The 19,660-nt window shown below is 35.8% G+C and overlaps 1 protein-coding gene across 3 annotated transcripts; it reads left to right on the forward strand.

Annotated features, from left to right (window-relative positions):
- Positions 1–5,181: 5,181 nt before the first annotated feature.
- On the forward strand, positions 5,182–12,338 carry LOC104898760 (dirigent protein 17). Of its 3 annotated transcripts, none has more exons than XM_010685863.4 (2): positions 5,182–5,528; positions 11,187–12,338. In XM_010685863.4, the coding sequence occupies exon 2, from the start codon at positions 11,323–11,325 to the stop codon at positions 11,875–11,877; it is 555 nt and encodes a 184-aa protein (XP_010684165.2). In that variant the 5' UTR covers positions 5,182–5,528; positions 11,187–11,322; the 3' UTR covers positions 11,878–12,338. The 3 variants fall into 3 exon arrangements, with proteins under 3 accessions (XP_010684165.2, XP_048504120.1, XP_048504119.1); XM_048648163.2 differs by lacking the exon at positions 5,182–5,528 and adding an exon at positions 5,631–5,821; XM_048648162.2 differs by lacking the exon at positions 5,182–5,528 and adding an exon at positions 8,384–10,873.
- Positions 12,339–19,660: the final 7,322 nt, after the last annotated feature.

Raw genomic sequence — 19,660 nt, forward strand, 5'->3', positions numbered from 1 at the left:
GCCTTTTTTTTTTACTGTATATAACACTTATGTTTATGTAAATACTACTTTGGAAAATTTGCACAAAACCACCTTAAGTTTTCACTTATTTAGAAACTCCCACCTTTATGTTTTTTCCCCTAAATTTTTACCTAAATTTACAAAACCTTTATAAACTCCCACCACTTAACGGATTTTACCTAACTCCGTTAGTGGTGGGACCCACATCAGTTATTTCTTTTGTTTTTCCCTCCAAATAACTCACTTCCCCCTTCTTATATAAGAGAATTTCCCTCCAAGTCATCAATTATCTTCCCCCTCATTTTTTCCATCTCTCAGACACCATATTAGGAGGAGCAAAGCTTATAAAGCTTCAATTTCTTCTGCAAATTCAGGTTTACCCAGATTTACCCAGATTTACATCAGTGAGTCGTTTGGAGGGAAAAACAAAAGAAATAACTGATGTGGGTCCCACCACTAACGGAGTTTGGCAAAATCCGTTAAGTGGTGGGAGTTTATAAAGGTTTTGTAAAGTTTAGGTGGACATTTAGGGAGTTAAGGATACAAGAGGGTACTGAACTTTCACCTTTGTTCCAGTTAGGGTACTGAACTTTAAAAAGTTGTAGTTAGGGTACTCAAAATGGAGGGCCATTACTTTTTGGGGAATTTCTGTGAAATGTGATGTTTGGTGCGTATTCCTAGGCGCGTGTGCCACACAAAATGCCACCTAATGATTAACTTTATTTAGGCGGTTTATTTGGCGAGTTTTATCAACTCTCTGCCTTCTTTGTCTTCTTTCATTGTCCTTATTTCCTTCCCACTCACTCTTTATTTAAATCACTGCTACCTTTGTCCTCTTCATTTATCATTTTATCTTCATTTACTCCATTTTTAAACATAACATGTGGCCAGTATCACCACCAACAAAATTGCCAAGAGTAACTGAGACTTCTGCAGAAGGTATATTCTTCTTCATTTACTCCATCTTTTTAACAGATCTTCATTTACGTCTTTTGTTTTCCTTTTTTGTACTTTTTGGTTACCTTTTTGGTTGTTGTGCGTAACTGGAGTAAAAAGTAATGGTTTATTTTTCCTTTCTTGTTTAAAAAGGCGATTTTTGGAACTATTTTAAGTTGTTTTTTGTTGGATTTGTTTGTTTAATATTAATAACGCTTAGGGTTTGATAATTAGGGTAAAGTTAGTAAATTAATTTTTTTCCTAATTGGGGTTTGGGTTTTGCGGAAGTAACATTTTGTGGGTATTAATTGTGGTTGGAGTTGGTTTGTTAAGGTGAAAGTATAATTTTTAAAAATTAGGGTTATAGTGAAATTTAATTTTAATTTTTTTTGTAAATTACTAGATATGGAAGCGTTACGCCATGCACACCCCTTATGTTCGAACCAAGAAGTCCTAGTGACCCACATATTCACTAGGCTAAGGTGGGAGGAGCAGGTTGAGCAAACCTGTAAAAAATGGAAGTTGTGGTGGAGACTCCGATCTTATGGTGGTCCTGTGTGGCTTAGCGAGCGTAGGCAAACTGAGAAGTGGATATTGAATGATATAATCTACAACAATGGGAGGGACCTTCATGCTTGGATCAACAAGGACATGACGGTGTACTTTGATGGGTTCCCATGGTTATTCAAGGAGGATTGAAGAGGAAGATATTTGGATTTTTTGCTTTTTTTTTGGGTGGGTAGATTTTTTGCCTCTATTATAGCTGTACTTAGGGGAGAATGTGACAGCCACTGGCTTTATTTAGGGTGGTTGTCACTGCTATGACAAATTTATTTTTGTTATTGATATGCATGCAGGCTCCAAAAAATTTAAGTATGTTGGTTATGTAATTAGTTGGAGTCTGCCAAATTTTGTATGAATGCTATATATGGGTTATTTATATATGAAAGTATTTGAAGATTCTCTATAATATTATTGTTTCACCATTCCGTGCACTTAATTTAGTATATAAATGTTTGTATGACAGATTCTATGGAACTAAAACATTGCATTATTGTGCACCATGGTGGAGAATGGTTTGTTAATGGTGACATTAGATACGATGGTGGTCAAGTAAGTTTGTATGGAAACTTACCGAATATGATGCTTCATACGTAAAACAAATCATAGAGAACTTGGGTTACAATAACATCATTAAGCTTTATATTTTTTATCCTAGGAAAGATTTTAGTACTGGTATTAGGTTTTTGGGCTATGCTAAGCAAATATCTGATCCATTTTTAGCACTGCTTTTACAGTACAAGCTTGTACATGTGCACACAAAACATGTAATAGTTAGGCCATTTGAGATGGGTTATGGAAGGAGTGGAGTTGGGTCAAGTCAGTGTGGTGAAGGGTCATTAGTGCAATTGTTGTGTGATGGAGATGAGTCATTGGTCCCTGAAAACACTGGCCATACTAGAAATGATAACCATGTAGATATGGACTATGATACATAAGGTATAGACGAGAATGATGATGAATTTGTTACTGCTAGAACCAAAGTGAGTGATGACAAGAAAAAGCAACAGTCTTATGAGGAAGAAATAGAGATATTAAAGAGAGTATCTGCAAGTAAGGGCTTGACTGAGAGTTTGTTTGGAGATGACTTTGAAGGGGATAGTGATCTTGATAGTCCTAGTGAAGATGAAGATGAGCACCATAGAAAATGAATTTCTATGTAACATAGAAGAGATGAGGAAAATATCTACTGCAGCTGCTGATGATCTTCTAAATAGGAGCTACAAGAAATGGTGTAGAGCCTTCTACACTCCTTTGTCGTGTGGTGATAGTGTGGATAACAACATGAGTGAGGTTTTCAATGCCTACATTTTGAACTCAAGGCATAAACCTATCATAACTATGTTGGAGGACATCAGGGAGGGGTTAATGGAGAGGCTTCACAAGAAGAAGGATGAAATAGATAAGAAAGAGATGTTGTTATGTCCAAGAATACAACAGCAAGTTGAGAAGCACAAGATTTTTGCTAGGGGATGGAATGCATTCTGGGATGGGGGGGTTCTGTTATGGGGTGAGGGAAGGGGCAACACAAACAAAATATGTTGTCAATTTGGATGCCATAACTTGCAGCTGTAATGGATGGCAACCGAGTGGGTTAGCAAACATGGAGTAGTTGCAATTTGGAACAAAGTTGACCAACCAGAACATTATGTTAACCAATTCTTCACAAAACAAGGGTATTTGAAGGCATATGACTACTTGTTGGAGCCTCTAAATGGAGCAGAAGAGTGGCCTAGTTCAGAAATTTTGTCATTGCACCAAAACTGAAGAAAGTGAACAACATGCGCCAAGTAAAGAGAAGGAAGGCAGTTGGAGAAGTTACAACTTCGGGAAAATTGAAAAGAACAGGCTCATTAATGACATGCGGCCCATGTGGTCTTCAAGGGCATAACAAGAGAGGTTGTAAGAATGTACCTACAGAGTCTGTGCACATAGGTGCAAGTGAATCAAGTAGTAGCCGCCAGTGTGGGAGAACTAATGTACCCATGCACCATAGAGGTGTAGGTGCATATAGCTACCCAAGTGGCTACGAAAGAGTTGCTACTCTCCAACCCCAACCACCATAGTAACCACCAAGTCAACCAATCAATCAACCAACACCAAACCAATCAATCACACAACCCCACAAAGAACACAACATCCACACAACCCACCTATCCAAAGAAGAGTAGCATATTATTCAGATTATGAGGGTGAGAAAGACTATATATTCATTCAACAAGACTACTCATTCAGTCACAACAAGAGAAGGGTTCACAAGTTTCACAAACAATAACTAGCCAAGCCTTACAGGTATGTGATTTGATTGAATTAGCTAACATTTTCTTACCTTATAATCTGTCCATGTATTCTGAATTAGTTTCTTTATATTCAGGACCCAGTAATGGCTCAAAGGATGCAAAGGCAACAATAGTTCAAAGGTAACTTACATTTTGTTAATAATATGCTAGTACATAGCTTCATATGTCAATAAGAGTCCTAAATATACCCTTTACATAGTTATATGATACCATAAACAAACAGGGACCAAAATGAGTACAAAAATCCAAGCCCTAACACTCATAAATCCACCCTTTTTCATTTTAAGCATCATATATTTTGATTCATTTTTGCTTGCCTTTTCATTTGTTGTCTTCAGATTGTGCCTCAGCAACATCACTTCACTTCTGAGCTCCTGTTTCTTCTCCATCAACCCCAAAATCACATTTTTCTGCCACTCTATAAGCTTTTCAACATCACACCATTTGAATAACTTGCACCCCCTTGCATCAGTCTCAGCATCATAGTCAGGGCATGCTACAAACCTTTTACCAGGGTTGTCCCTTGTACAGGCTCTGATTTTGGTTATAATAAACCCACAATGACATCTTTTAGGAAGTGGGGGCATGGAACCATAACTATTTCTTGACATTATGCTGCCTAGGTGCACACAAAATACTAAAAATTTTAATTGACATTCGTAAAAGGAAAAAAACATTAAAATTAGGTATAATTTTCCTTAATGCAGTTGCTTTGTATCTGATTAATTGAAGGTGATGAAGTTGATTTTTTTTTGCTGCTGATGAACAATATCGGATTTTTTCATGTTGTGGAAGTTGATATTTATGCAACGATGAAGACACGAAGCTGGACTCCAAATTAATCAGCCATGGCTTTGTCTGAAGTTGTTGTAGCTAAAGGTATGAGAAGTGGTAAGGTAATTAACGAATAAGGTTTATGTTGGAAAAGACACAAGTAAGAATATGGGTTGGGGTTTGAGGTTTTAGTTTCCACTTTTATTATCATGAAAAACTATGGGTTGGGGTTTTAGTTTCCACCAGTGGAAAATATTCTTGTAAGCAGGGCAACCTTATAATATTTTGCACTTTATGATCAAAGTAGGAAGTCTGGTGTAAGTCCGCCTTATAATGATATTAGTGTAAAATCACTTTACTTTTTACTTAAAAAAAAGGTGACTTCTAGTTAGGGTAACTTTCTAAGTTAAAGGTATGATTTTAATATTAGGGGTTAAGTGTTTAGGAGAAGAGGGCCTACCTTAGAATTTTCAAAACCTCATACTAATGTTATGCAAAGACTCACTTTGCATCAACATTTCCCGTTTTAACTTTCAATCACGTTTCTGACACTTTTGGAAACTTTGATTTTTCTTTTGAAAATACACCGTGAATTGAAAGGTGACATACATAGTTTTTTGTTACCGGAAGAAAATTTTCAATGTTAATCTCTCATATATAACCTGATCTACTTTCAAAACTTTTAAATATTATGGTTCCTAACATTTCTCGAAGGTTTCTTCACTTATAGAATTTGCATTTCCCCATGTCCTGTTTCCGTGCTAGTATCAAGGGAGATCAAATTCAATAGATTTCGGTCCTCTGTAGCTCTCGTCGCGGCCTTCTACATCATTAATGGAATCAGATTAGCCATTTACAGCACTGCCCGCTTGCCGTTTGGGTAAATTCGACCATTTTTTAGCACTACTAAAAGGATTTCCATCTAGGTGGCCATTGTGCAATCGCTTAATTGCATTGGTAAGCCTAAATACTATTTAGTAAATAATACTAGTTTTTTCTCATCTTTCTTGATGCGGTGCATTGTTAATTGGGGTTTCTAGTTGTTTTTTTTTTTTTTGTATTTTTTTTTTTTTAAATTTAGTTGTGCGGGTTTTGAATTTTCTGTTCTTTAGTTAATTTGGTATGCCTTTTACGTGTTTGATAAAATACCGGAACCATTTTAGTTAGAATTCACTGCTTAAAGTTAGGCTTTCACTCAGTGCGAGTTTCCCGTAGTTTGAAGTCATAGGTGATATTCAGAAAACAATCAGGTTGAAGAATTATTTTCTGTTTATAAAAGTTTGTTTCTTCTGTGATAAATGACATCAATCGAAATGGTTTTCATATTGTTGTCAAGTAATAGAGGATGTTTATCATCTTGCTGTTGCTGTTTTTGCTGTACTTTTGGTTCATGTAAGAGAACACTATCTTCAAGTTCGTCGAATTAGCATTTACAATCCAATCTTCTAAAGGTTTGTTCAACCCCTGACTTGCAAAAGGCATGGTAAAGGGAAATAACTTCTGCCAATAATTTTTTTTTTTTTTTTTTTTTTTTTTTTTTTGACAATGGGTAAAAGCAGAAATACAAGAAGGAAGACACTTAGTTTTTCCTAGCCTCCATAGCTAGTCTGTGAGCTAAGATGACTTCCTCCCTTTTAACTTTCTTACAACAAACAAACACAAAACTATTTGCTATCCTCCTTATATCCTTGATTATGTGATCTATATCTTTATTGATCTTTTCGGGGTTGTTTAGTGCGCGAATGATCTCTTGATTGTCCGTTTTAATAATCAACTCCGTACACCTCCACTCCATGTCAGTTAGTGCTTTCATAACTGCACAGGCTTCCGCTTGTTCTGCCGAGTTTGCGAAGATTTTCCCCGCGAATTCCTCTTTAGGGTCATTATTGAGGTTTTTCCAGGCTATAGCCGCTTGCCATTGGTTTGTTTGAACGTTCTTCTTCCATGCACCATCTACAACTAAAGTTTGCACTATGTTTGACTCACTATGACCCAATGTCCATTTGAGATCTTTGGTATTCTCCTCTAAATCCTTATCGGGTGGATTTTCTCTTTGTGGCCTTCTAGACCTTGCCCTACTGATATTCTCTTTGATTATCTCCATGATCCTTCCTGGATTTAATTTGGAGTTTCTAAAAACGATTTCGTTCCGATGAAGCCATAGGCCCCATAAGGTGGATATAAATTCGATTTCCATATCACTTCCCTCCTCTTTCCTCCTCTTCTTGAAAAGGTTAAGGAAATTCTTAATCCACTCTTGAATCCTGAGATGGGCACCTTGAGATGCTACAATTCCCATTGAAGAGCTCCAAATTCTCTGGGACATTTGACAGTCTCGAAGGAGGTGGGCTAGGGACTCTCTCTGCGTGTTGCACAAACAGCAGATAGGATTAATCTCTTTTATTTTCCTCTTGATTAAATTATCTGCTGTTGGTAATGCATTATTCAAAATTTTCCATAAGAAGAGCTTCCACTTCGGGAAAATGTCTGTTTTCCAGAATTGCTTCCAGAAATTTGAACTCTCAACCTGTTTGTTTGTTTTGTTCAGGAGGAAGCAATAACCTGTTTTTGCCGAGAAACTACCCGACTTGGTTCTAGACTACAGATTTGACTCTTGGTTTTAGAAATAAAGATGAAATCTAGATTATTTGAGCTAGCTATGCTACTAATAAAACCTAGAGATTGAGAGCTAAGGTTTTTAAGCCCTCGTCAATTCCAGCTCAGAATACTCATTTACGAACCCGCACCTTTGGGTTTCTTCAATTTCATCTCTTTTCCTTTGTCCCCGGAGCCTTTGTGGTTTGAAGATTGAAAGCTTTCAGCCTCTTCTGAAATGTCTTCCTCGCTTAGTCCAAATTTGAGTATTCCTTTACCCTTTGTGTTCCTTTGCAGTTTCTTTCTTTTTGTTTTTCCTTCTTCTGCTAAGCTCGGATCTTCTTTCGGAGGGAGGTTCATGTCGAATATTTGTTGGGCACTTAAAGTCTTAGCTTCCTCTTCAAATTTTCGAATGTGCTGAGCTTAAAAAACCCGTCGATCTCCAAGTCCTTTTTCTTCTTCTTTTAATGATTCTTGTCTGGGAAGATGGTTTTAGCTTTGACGATGAAGTAATGTCCGGGGCTGGGATGGGAGTGTTCAGATCCATGTCTTTGATGACAAAATCCCACTCTTCAAGTGGGAAGTCTGAATAGGCAGACGTGAATGAACTATGAGAATTAGGTGTGGGCAAAATCGTAAATCAGGCCCTTCCAATTCTCGCTGACCAGTCAAACAAAACCCCAAGACACTCATATAAATCACTCGAGATCAGTTCCAATTCAACAAACTCTTCCTCAGATTCGCACTCTCTCACGCAAACACCGCCAATAATTTTCTTACCAGTAATATAATAATCATTTATTACACATATTAATTCTCTCCAATATTTTCCACTCATCATTTGTGAAATATTTTATTTAAGGGAAATAATATTCTATGAAAAATGTTTTCTCTTAAAAGAAAATCTTGATAATTTTCTTACATCGTTTTGACCTACTAATGTTAAGATTGCTTATGAAGGTTTCGGGACTAAGGGTTTGCTGTATTTTCTTAGGCTAATTTTGTTTAAATTTTGAATTTTGTGAAGATCACTAAGTTTTATATTCAAATTCAACCCCCCAAAATAAAAAGAAGACATATTCGTATGTATAATATATTTCGAGCTAAGCTCAGGTGAAACACTAGTTTAGTTAGTATAAGAGATGGAGCAGTGTCAACAAGCCAACAATGGTAGCAGAACTCTTAAGGAATGTAAAAAATTTCTGGCTGCATGTAGATTTTGACAATATAAGCAATTAGTTAATGAACGGTTTTATGTTCGTTTGTCATGGTCTATATGTGAGAAAACAGATAAAAAATTATTTTTATATGAAATGTTTAATGCATTTCCTGCTTGGACTGTTATTAGTTCTGATAGGTACACCGTACACATATGATCCCCCCTCTATGTCTAGGAGTAAACTATTCGCTACTCAGCATATACATACATACCATCAGAAATTTTGAACAATTTGACCAAAGCCACCCTTGTGTGATGATGTCGAAACATGTTTAAGGTAGAAGGCAGATGGTAGACAAAGGGAGATATACTCCCTCTGATCTTATTGAGCCGTACAATTAGCATTCTTATTTTTTCCTTTTTGAATCTGTTTTAATAGTTACTCTTAGTAATTTTTTATATTTAGGTAGTATAGCCCACTATTTTTACATTTTCTCTCTTGCTTTTAGCACTCTCTCACCTGAATTTTACATTATTTGTCTTGTTTTCCCAATTCCTCTCACATACTTTTTCCATTTGCTCCGGTTATCCTATAAAGTGAAGTGGACTTTGAAATAAAAATAAAAATGAGGGGATTATATGAAACCACAAATTCAGGGATAGAATTGGAATGGACATACTTGTTTGATACTGCTACCTTATTTCTGTTCAGACCAGATTAAATCTGATTTCCTACTGTAAGCAAAACTTATTTTACAAATCTAACTTATTTCATACTGGACCAAATAAGAGTAAATCAAATCATCTTAGTTTAGAAAATGAAACGTGACTCTAGGTACCTTGTTACTTGAACCATATTACGAAACATGCGACCAGTTTAAGTGTTTAACTTGGTAAACTAAACATACCCTTAGTTGCACTGGCACCTCTCATAGCTGTTCGGATTATTGTTTGACTTGGTTTTAACCCACTTGAAAAACAGAAGGAAATTCTTTGAAGACCCTAATAACATCACTGTATTTTATTTAGAGAACGTATTGTGTCGGACTCGTCCGACCATAATCTTTGGTCGGACGACTTTCAGGTGGTTCCAATTTTTTTTCAGTTAGTCTTAATTTTTTTTCAGGTAGTCTTCATTTTTTTTTTCAGGTAGTCTTTATTTTTTTTTCAGGTAGTCTTCATTTTGTTTTCAGTTAGTCTTCTTTTTTTTTTCAGTTGGTTTTTGTACTTCAGTTAGACTTACTTTGGGTTTCAGTTGGTCTTTATTCTTTTTCAGGTAGTCTTCATTTTTTTTCAGGTAGCCTTCATTTTTTTTCAGGTAGTCCAACTGAAAGAAAACAAAGTCCAACTGAAAGAAAACAAAGTCCAACTGAAAGAAAAGAAAGTCCAACTGAAAAGAAAATAAAACACTAACCTCTGCTTTCTCTCACTTTCTCCTTCTTCTTCATTCCTCTTCTGCCATAAAGTCCTTGATTACTGTATCTGCGTTATACCTTGGACGCACCTGGGAGTTCTTTTGTGTATTTGGTGCATGTATTATAGTTATTCAAAGCCAAAAATCAGTGGAGTTGCCTCAATAAACTAAAGTTTTCTGCAAGAGTATCCAGGGTATCATAGCTCTGAATCAAATGAAGAAGTTATCGCATTTTGTCATTTTAGCGTAATATAACCACACCAACTGAAATGAAAACACAATTTGGAGGAATCTCATTACTGAACACCACTCGCCTCCTTATCATTCAAGGAGAGGGAATGTGGGAAAGTTAGGGGTTTTGGGGAGGTGAAAAGTGTTGGGAAAATGGTGATGATTGAGCTTTGTGAAGGGCCAAAGGAGAGGGTGTTTTGAGGTCACTGGGTCAGCCCGTCTGACAGAAAGTATTTGGTCAGACGGTCTGACCCAATACTTTCACTATTATTTATGGCTTTGCCTGTACTTCAGCTGGTCGTAATACTGTAATATAAAGAAGAAATATGGTTGCTTCTTATTATCTCTTCATTCCAAAGAGTTGAGTTGTATATAGCCTCATTCATCTGGTTTGATCTTCTTCTTCCTCACCCAGCTACCTTACGATGGAGCTACCTTTTCTGTCTAACCTTTGTCCTATTTGCTTCACGCATTCCTTTTTTATTTTGTTTTCCCCGTTTCTGTTTTGGTTGTTGTCTTTAGATTTTCTTACACGCTTACTTCTTTCTTCCTCTCACTGGTCGTTTCTACCTCTCTGTCACTATGATTGCTTTTTTCCTAGCTCACTTAAATGTTTGTCTCTCTTCCTTCTCTAAGAAATCAGCCTCTTTTTTCATCAACTAACCAATTCTGAAATGTGATCTTTGCCATTGAGGTAATGCTTAGGAAATACATGGAACTGATCCAACCTTTGCTCTGTTTTGTGGAGATTGGAGACAGTGCTTCTGTGATTCATACCTGTGATCCCCAAATCACAATGTAATGCTTGAAATTGTTCTTTGAGTCTCCTATTTACAGATGAAATTGATCACTGTGGACAGCAGTTGCATTGCTACATTCATGTTCCTTTTATGTAATCATGAGGTACATCTTGAAGCATAGAGCGTTTGAGCTTATTTTGGATGGTAGTAATTTAAAGTTGGTTTAACTTTGCAATATCACTCACTTTAAAGTCGCAAAAATATAGCAATGTTTGACTGAATTGCAAATTAATTTGCTTTTACATATTTTTCACTACTCAATTTCAAGGCTTCTGTTGCTGTTTTTTCAGTCAATCTTATGCTGTATTAAATTGAATACTTACAATGTACTATCTGTACATTCCTACCGTGTTCTTCTTGTTGTCCTTCCACATTCCACTGACTCAATTTCTGTCGACTTGTCATTGTTTCTATAGATGTTGCTAAATGGTTGAGCATACGATGAACCAAATATATTGATCTTAAACCCCCTCCGAGAAACCTGGGTTGCTCCACTGGTTACTATGGTAATTATGTATCTTACTCATATTTCCGTTTGAGCCATTTCTGGCAATGGAAGGAGCATGTGAAAGTAACTTGGAGTCTCTCTCAGCTACCATTTTTGAGCTGCCTGGAGAACCAGCTGTGGTGATTAATGGTGTCCCTGATGTTGATGTAGATCATGTGAATATAATCCAAGGCATCTCTCTAGCAGATGGAATATCAAGGACCGAAAACTTCTATAATTCTACATCTGATACAGGAAAACCTAGAAATACAGGCTTTGGTGTATGGCTGGAAGGAAGATTAGTACGGAAGTTGTTTGGTCAGAGATATTATACTGGTACTGTGACTGAATTTGACAAAGAAAGTGGCTGGTACAGAGTTGTCTACGAGGATGGTGATTTTGAGGATCTGGAATGGCATGAGTTGCAGGATGTGCTTCAGCCATTAGATATAACAATGCCTCTGAAATCTCTAGCATTGAAGATCATTCGCAAAAGCCAGAAATCAGAACCTGCAATTGAGGCAAATGTGGTTGCAGAGACAACAAATGGGGGAAAATCTAAGGGTCGCAGCGGTAGGCCAAGGGGTGGCTCATCTAGGAATCTTGTTAGTAAAGATTAATGGATGTGTTTTTGGCAAATGGGTGAAACAACAGCTGGCTGATAATGGACTGTCCTGAGTTCAAACAAGTTAGAGAACAATGGCACTGCAGATCATGTAGTTACCTTAAAAAGTGTGCATCCCTAATATTTTAGTTGTCAAAGTCGCTGGATGCTATGAAAGGTTCCGGATGCTTTCAAATTAGTTATATAGCGATGCAAGAGCAAAGAGGGTTGTGGCTAGTAGGGGAAAAAGTGAGTCCAATGATTGTCAAAGGTTTCAGCCTGCCAATGTAATATTGCTTGTGTGTGCCTTTTTTTTTATTTTTGTGTTTCCCCCTTGGTTTTATTCTGCATCTAATTGTGGGTTAATTGCGGATGGTGTATAAAATATAATCAGTGTCACAAGAACTAAATTGCTTGAGACTTGGATAGATTTATGTTCCGAAGCTTAACAAGAGTATCATAGTGTTGAAGTTTTTAGGTTTTTGCTTTTAATTTTTAAATCCCTAAATATTGATCCCCTATTTGCATCGTATTTGTTATGACTGTATTTTATAGGACGCTACAAGCCTTACAAGCGACACCCGACGCAAGTGAACTGATATGATGATGCCAGTGGCAGTAGACCAGGTCAAGGTTGTTGTAACCATCCCTATAGTCAAGCAAGATGTTACTAGTGTCTCCTAAAATTGAGTGGATAGTGTCTAACAACATAGAGAAGTAGTTTGAATATATATATATATTAGCCTTGTATGCACGCAATGCGTGCGTTAATTTAAATTAGTGTCTTATTATCCCAACTAGCACAAACGACCATTATGAGCCAATTATAAAAGGCAAAAAAAATAAAAAGATGAGATTTTCCCTTTTTTTTTTTGGTATGTTTATGTAAATGTATGTTCTTTGAAATTCTGATTGCAATTGGAAGTTTAGTTAGAAAGAAGCTTTGTAAGTTCTTACTTTTTAAAATTGTTTGGAATTGCTTTAGTTAGATTAGTTTAATTTTCAATCAAAAATATCTCTTTTTTAAGCATATTTTTTTGGGAAATATATTATGTCTACATTACATCTTATTATAAGTTACGCAATTTTAAGTTTTCTTATTAGTTATTACACATAAATATAGATCAAGAAGGAACTGAATATTTTATAATTAGCATTTTTTGATAAGTAAAGGGTTTAAAAGTAATCTTACATGAGGACACCGTAACCCACCCCTTGGCTTATATATATATATATATATATATATATATATATATATATATTATTATTATATATAATATTATATATATAATATATATATATATATATATATATCAAATCAGTCCAGTTTCATGCAAGACCAAGTCGCGAAAGTTGCAAAAGCTTCCCACATTTTAGGGGTGACTCCTTGTAGTGCACACCTTTTTGTTAAGTGATTTTGGGAGTTACTTGAAGCTCCATAAAAGGAGGGGCACTTCACGATATTCCTAGATATGGTGAGTTTCAGTCTCATCCTCCACTATATATTATTTCACCCAACCTATGAGAGGCATCAAACATAGCCATCAAATCCCTATGTCTCATTTCTACCATAAACCTCTATCTAGATATTCCACTAAAAGGCTAAAGAAAACTACTATTGTAATTCTCGCCTTGTTCCTTCACCTAAACTCTCTATTTTTAGGAAACCAACTATTATACCCTATTTACCTATAAACACCATCAAATCCTACTGCCATATATGTTACCAATATCACTCGGGTATGTCGCAACGTCATCACTTGTCTATTTGGGCAATTATCTTTCACTATCTTCCCTTGTTAGCGTATACATTTATCTACGTTGTTACACTATTGTTTTTTTTTTTTAATTACGAAATATCATGTTATAGTGGATTGGTGTATGTATTCATAGCCATCCGCGGTTTTTACTCCTTTTCCATGGATTTTCCGCGTCACCATCTGTTGTGTCTCTTCTCCTTTTATTTTATGTCCCTATATTTTCTCGTTTTAGTCTAGTAATCGATGTAACAACCAAAGATTGTCACTTAAGCGATTTTTGACATAAATCATCTCCAAACACAAAAGTTAGCCTATCATATTACCTTGGAATTTGGAGGTCACCACACATGTACAAGGAATTACCTTCATTCCGGAATCATTCCCTCGATATTAGATGTGCAATGACGTCAACAGGGGATTGATGCCAGCAAGAATGCCTACACGTCAATGTACATGATGGCGTTAAAACTAGCACTAGATGACACTAGAGCGTGCATTGACATCAGGTTCACAATTGATAACGAGTCAGAGTACGAATCAGCGTCAACTAACATGTGTGACATCCGACATACTTGACGTTTGCCGGGAAGAGCAAAACGACGTCCAATTTAGCCAAAATGATGTCAAGAGATAAGTATTATGATTTCTTATATTTTATACTACTTTACTTGGTCTATGATAGAATACCAGGTGTCAATACCGATAATCCACCTATATGGAGAGAACATCAATTATATTACAAGGATGTTATGGTTGGCGCCACCATATGACGTCATAGTACAAACAACGACCATCGAAATGCACAATGAAACAAAGTCGTTTATCGACATCAAAATGTCGAGGGACACTAGATGGACTCAACAAGAGTGAATATTGTATTTATCTAAGCTAACATAAGACGTCAACATCATCCCTTTATGACATCGAAATTGTATAATAATTTTAATTATGATTTAATGTAACTAACTGTTTTCCTTGGTGTTATGAAGCTGTAACAAGGTTACTTCCAGTGATTGTCCTTAATGGAAAAAGATAGCTTATTTTATATTCATTGTCGAAGCACATCATTAACAATTATGGTGTAACGTCACTTGTATGCCGATGTAACACCAGACCTGCGATGACACCATGCCGATTCCATACGCGACACCGGATTATGACGCGATACAGGATCATGACGTGACACCGGTTGCAAACTCGCCACCCAAATCATGACGAGATGCCTGACAATCTATCAGTCATAACATATGATAGTTGTGACGTCAGAATCCACCAAAGGAAGACGATAAGTTATTGGTGTGATGACACCAAATTTTGTGGCTTACTTAAGTCCACGTATCAAGTGCCAAAGTTTGCAATTGACCTTAAGTCACCACATGGGGAAAGTATAGTATACTTTGATGATTACAATTTTTTTTGCATAAATCTGAATTTTTATTATTTTAAAAGCAATTGACATTAAGGTTGTATCTGAGACTTCGATCAGAGGTATGATTTTTCTATGTCCCAGAAGTTGGGGGCTTGACACCTTCAATAATTTAATTCAAACGTATGACTTATCAGATTAGGTTATCAAAATGACGCCACACTTGATGGCATCCAAAACGCAACAAATGAAAAGGCGACGTAATACACGTCACTAATACTCATATATATTTACTCCGAAACAATCTACCAAATGTCATATTTGAAGATCCAAAAGGAGGAAACACATTATATCGAATTAAGGTATGTGTATATCTATTATTGCAATTAACGGTTCTTTGATTTCAGAGAATAGGTTCAAAACAACAAACGAACAGTCTCACAAAGAGTTCAGACACTAAATGGGGGACATTCTTTAAATGTACGACGACGACCTATTCAAGAAGTTAATGCTTTTAATGACAAAGTGAATGAGTTATCTAAATAAAAACCAGCCGTCATATGCAATCCGACATCAACTCAATACTAACGTCGGTTGGAGGTATTTAAGTAGTGACTTCGTCGAAGTGTTGGTCAACGATGACGACTCTTAAGTGTTGGTCGTGAGCAACGACGTCACCTTAGTGTCTATTGCCAGCAACGACATCACCTTAGCATCTGGCGTCAACAAGTAATGTTGGTCGCCAACAATGACGTCACTTTAGTGTCCGTCATCAGTAAGTAATGTTGGTCGGCAACAACAACACCATCCTAGTGTCGGTCGCGAGCTAGTGACTTGATACACATGTCGATCATTATCCAATTAATGAAGGTGGCTTAGTGACAGTCTTTAAATATAAGTAAGTCTTCTACTTAATATGAAAATTAGGTCCGCCTCTTTAAGATCGCATGTATTAGCTAGCTTTGGGTAATTGTAATTTAACATAATGGTACTACTACAAATCTCACCAATTCAATAATGACTAACCATACATTCAAGTTTGTTTTGAGATACCTTAAGTTGTTAAGAACAATGAATCTATTTCATCACATTATCAATTTCCATCACAGTCGCAAACTTCATCAAATTTTGTGGCTGACTTCATTCCAAACCTCAAGAAGCTACCATCCTAGGATATGATGTTGTCAACAAAGAAGTGCAGACACCACATGAAGATGAAACTTGAAGTGTAACAGTTGAAGACATTTACTTTGTCTTGATGTCGCCACAAGGGGGACATGATAGTATATACATCTATTGCAACTTTAAAATTTAAATTTATGATGTGATACCATAACTTTATCGTCATGACTCTAGACTAACTAATGATTATGAGTATAGAGTTTAAATACAGATACAATGCCAGCCATAGATGTAGGTTTCATGGGGGTTGACGTAAAGAGAAATTACCCATTGTCACCAAAAGAAGTTTAACATCTCGATTAATAATGACGTTTGAAATTTTAGATGTTATCATGGTGATGCCAGAAAGTCTCAAGACATCGAGCAAAAAGAATTGAATGGTAAGGTACGAAGTTTTCAGATATACTTACTTAATGACAACTTGCTTTGTTACGACTTCTGCAGGATCCTACAAGAGGTGTCAAAAATATCAAGAACAGAATACCTAAAGAAAAAAGGTTGGCAAGATGACACACAAAACTAGATCTAACCCAATCGACATCACACCCGGAAGTCATGACTTTCATCAAGTGACCAGAAGATGTCTGATGTTAAGCACAACATAAAGAAGAATCCAAAAGGACAAGAATGGAGGCAACATTGGGGGATGACACCAGCTCGACAAGATTTATACAATGAACTGCCCTCGACCATAAATGACAATTACTAATTTACAAATTATTATCATTGACAATGACACCTAGGTATGTTTTATTGTTCTTTATACATGTTACTTCTTCTATTGTCATCGTAGCCTAAATATTGTTCTAAGAGTACATATGATGAAAATCTTCCATTGCACCCAGATGACAACATGTTTAGTTGTCGACTCTTCAATATTAATGAATAATCAACCGATTAGTGTTACTTTGCATAAACTAATGTCAATGGTAGATAAATTTTTCTATAAAGTATGGATTGAAGACAACTGGACGTAGTAACGACACGTCACGACGTAGCTGACATCTGGAGCAGCAATACCAATCTTGCCGATGTCAGAAGAAGTGACACTAGTACTAACGTCCAAGCCATGGATGGTGACAACATGCGTGATGACAATCATGACAATAAATAAAAGGTTGAAGAGAGGTGTCCTATTACGATAAAGACGACAACTGCATGTGTGACGCAATGATCCAGCTGGTATCAAGTTTTGTGACGTATAATCGAGCATCTTGAGCACTTAACATCAACACTTTGCAATGATAAATTCAACTAAATACAGCGACAAAGTACTTGTAATCCCCCTATTTTTGAAGAGGATTTTATTAATAGCTAAGTATGATCATTAGCATGATTATATATTAATACTCCCCAAGTTTATTAAATAAATAATTTGAATTTGGTTATACACTTATCGAAAATATAATTATATTTAATTATTGAACTTTGTTGTAATGGAATTAACTTGAGAAATATTGAGTTTATTTTTTAACGAGTACGAGTTATTATTGTTTTATATGAAGTTGTATTAGTATTGTTACCATAGTTCAAAAGGTAAATAGATGTACTTAGATTTATATAAAAGGAGAGGGATTTAAAGGTAATTGGACCAAATAGTTAAATGGGGAAGGTTGACTTATACTAAACTAGAGAAAAAAGGGGAAAAGGAAATAGATGGAAATAAATAAGTGGAAGGAAAGGAGGTAGGCGTGAGTCATTTAAGTGGGACAAAAAAAGAGAAAACAAAAAGAAAGAAAACAAAAGGGAAAAATAAAGCGTGATATTATTTTCTTCAGAAAAGGGAAAACAGAGAAAGAGAAATGAAAGCAGGAAAGGGAGAAGAGGGAGTTCGAAGAAGAGAGAAGAGAAAGTGGAGGATGGCTAGCTCCGGCGAGCCATTAACGACGTCAATGGCGTCGAAGCAGATGCACGTATGCACAAGAAGGAAGAGAGAAATAAGGCACACGAAGAGGAGGGGTAAGCGCACGTTTTTGTTCGTTAGGGGGTGTTTAGTGCGTGTTTTATGATCAAATCTCCAAGCTTTGTTCATCCTTAATCTTCCATAGTAGTGGGTAAATCAAGTTCTTAATTTAATTTTAGTTTTTTTCCAAGTTAAAGAAGTTAGGGTTTGTGATTAAAAATGAATTGGGGTTTCTGATTTAAAGGTTATGAGTATGAATTGCTTGAGTAGAATAGTTAGTTTGGATTGGTAAAATGATGATTAAACGTGTTAGTGTGAGTTAGGATGGCTTGAGGTTTGATTAAATGGAAGGTTTGTATTTTAATGCTATGTAGAACAATAAAGTGTTGTAATTTGTAAGCAAAACAGGTCAGTTTTGTAAATTACGTGTTTCAACAGTTTTCGGGCATTTTTAGCAAAAATACCTTTTCGGAAAAGTTGTTTGTATCAAAATTTTACTCACGATAGGCTCAAGAAACGCTTGATTTGGAGTTCAAATGAGGAAGTTATGCCCATTTTAAGTTTCTGCTGAAATTAGTAAATTGTATACTAGTTTCCAGTGTTTTAAGTTTGAATGTTTTCTTGTGAATATTTCCTAATGGATTTTGGAGTACTTAATTATATATTATGAAACTTAAGTGTTGGTTTTATATCAAATATGAGAGATTTTTAGTATTGTTAGTATTAGTTAGTTATGTCATTTGAAGTAAGAGGATCATATTCGATAAAAATAGAGTTAGTTAAAGCTCATTACTAGTTAGCCAAGTCTATTATTATTTATTGAATACATATATGTTATTATGTAGCTTTCGAGTTCACTAAAGAGTCGTTTTGGAGGTGGTTGTTTTGCTGTGATTAGTAAGAGGTAAGATTTCTTACTCAAATATTTTATAGTTTACAAGCAAAGTATTGAAAATTGTGATTTTGGTTTGAAAGCGAGGATATTCCTCTAAAGATCGAAAGTTTAATTTTCAAAGAAACTTTTATAGTTTACAAGAAGTGTTTTTAAAGAATCTCGATTTCGTTCAGAATGGATTGAATGGGAGGATGTTCCTCCAAATATAGAAAGTTCGGTTTTCGAACCGCAATTAAAAGAAAGATTATGCAAAGATATTTCGAATAGTTTTATGTTTTGAAAGTTGACGGGATTACCTAAGTGGTATCTCAAGGAATCGAAAGTTCGTCGTGTTCGTCGCGACTTTACAGATACAGAATAGGTTGGAAGGTACGTTGATTAGTACCTCGAACTTAGATCTTCTGCTGCGGTTTGGCCGTATGTAGAGTGTGCATACTAGGGGACGTTGTCTATAGTTATCCGGAGGACCTAGCTTGCCCAATGGGAAAGAGAATCCGTTCCATTCCATAGATTTATGATTCTAAGATTCTGGAAGAAATTATTTTACCAAAGAAAATAGTAGAATATTTGGTTTGGAAAAGAAATGAAGAAAAATGTTTATAATGTTTTTATTTAGCATTGTGGTTGCAAAAGAAAATGATTTGTAGAATATGTTTAATGTATCCTACCTGCATATAAAAATGTTTATAATGT

This window comes from Beta vulgaris, chromosome 7 (assembly GCF_026745355.1).
Source record: "Beta vulgaris subsp. vulgaris cultivar EL10 chromosome 7, EL10.2, whole genome shotgun sequence".
NCBI lineage: Eukaryota > Viridiplantae > Streptophyta > Magnoliopsida > Caryophyllales > Amaranthaceae > Beta > Beta vulgaris.

What these genes read in the sequence shown, in the direction of transcription:
- LOC104898760 (XM_010685863.4), top strand. Translation starts at nt 11,323, where the DNA reads ATGGAAGGAGCATGTGAAAGTAACTTGGAGTCTCTCTCAGCTACCATT.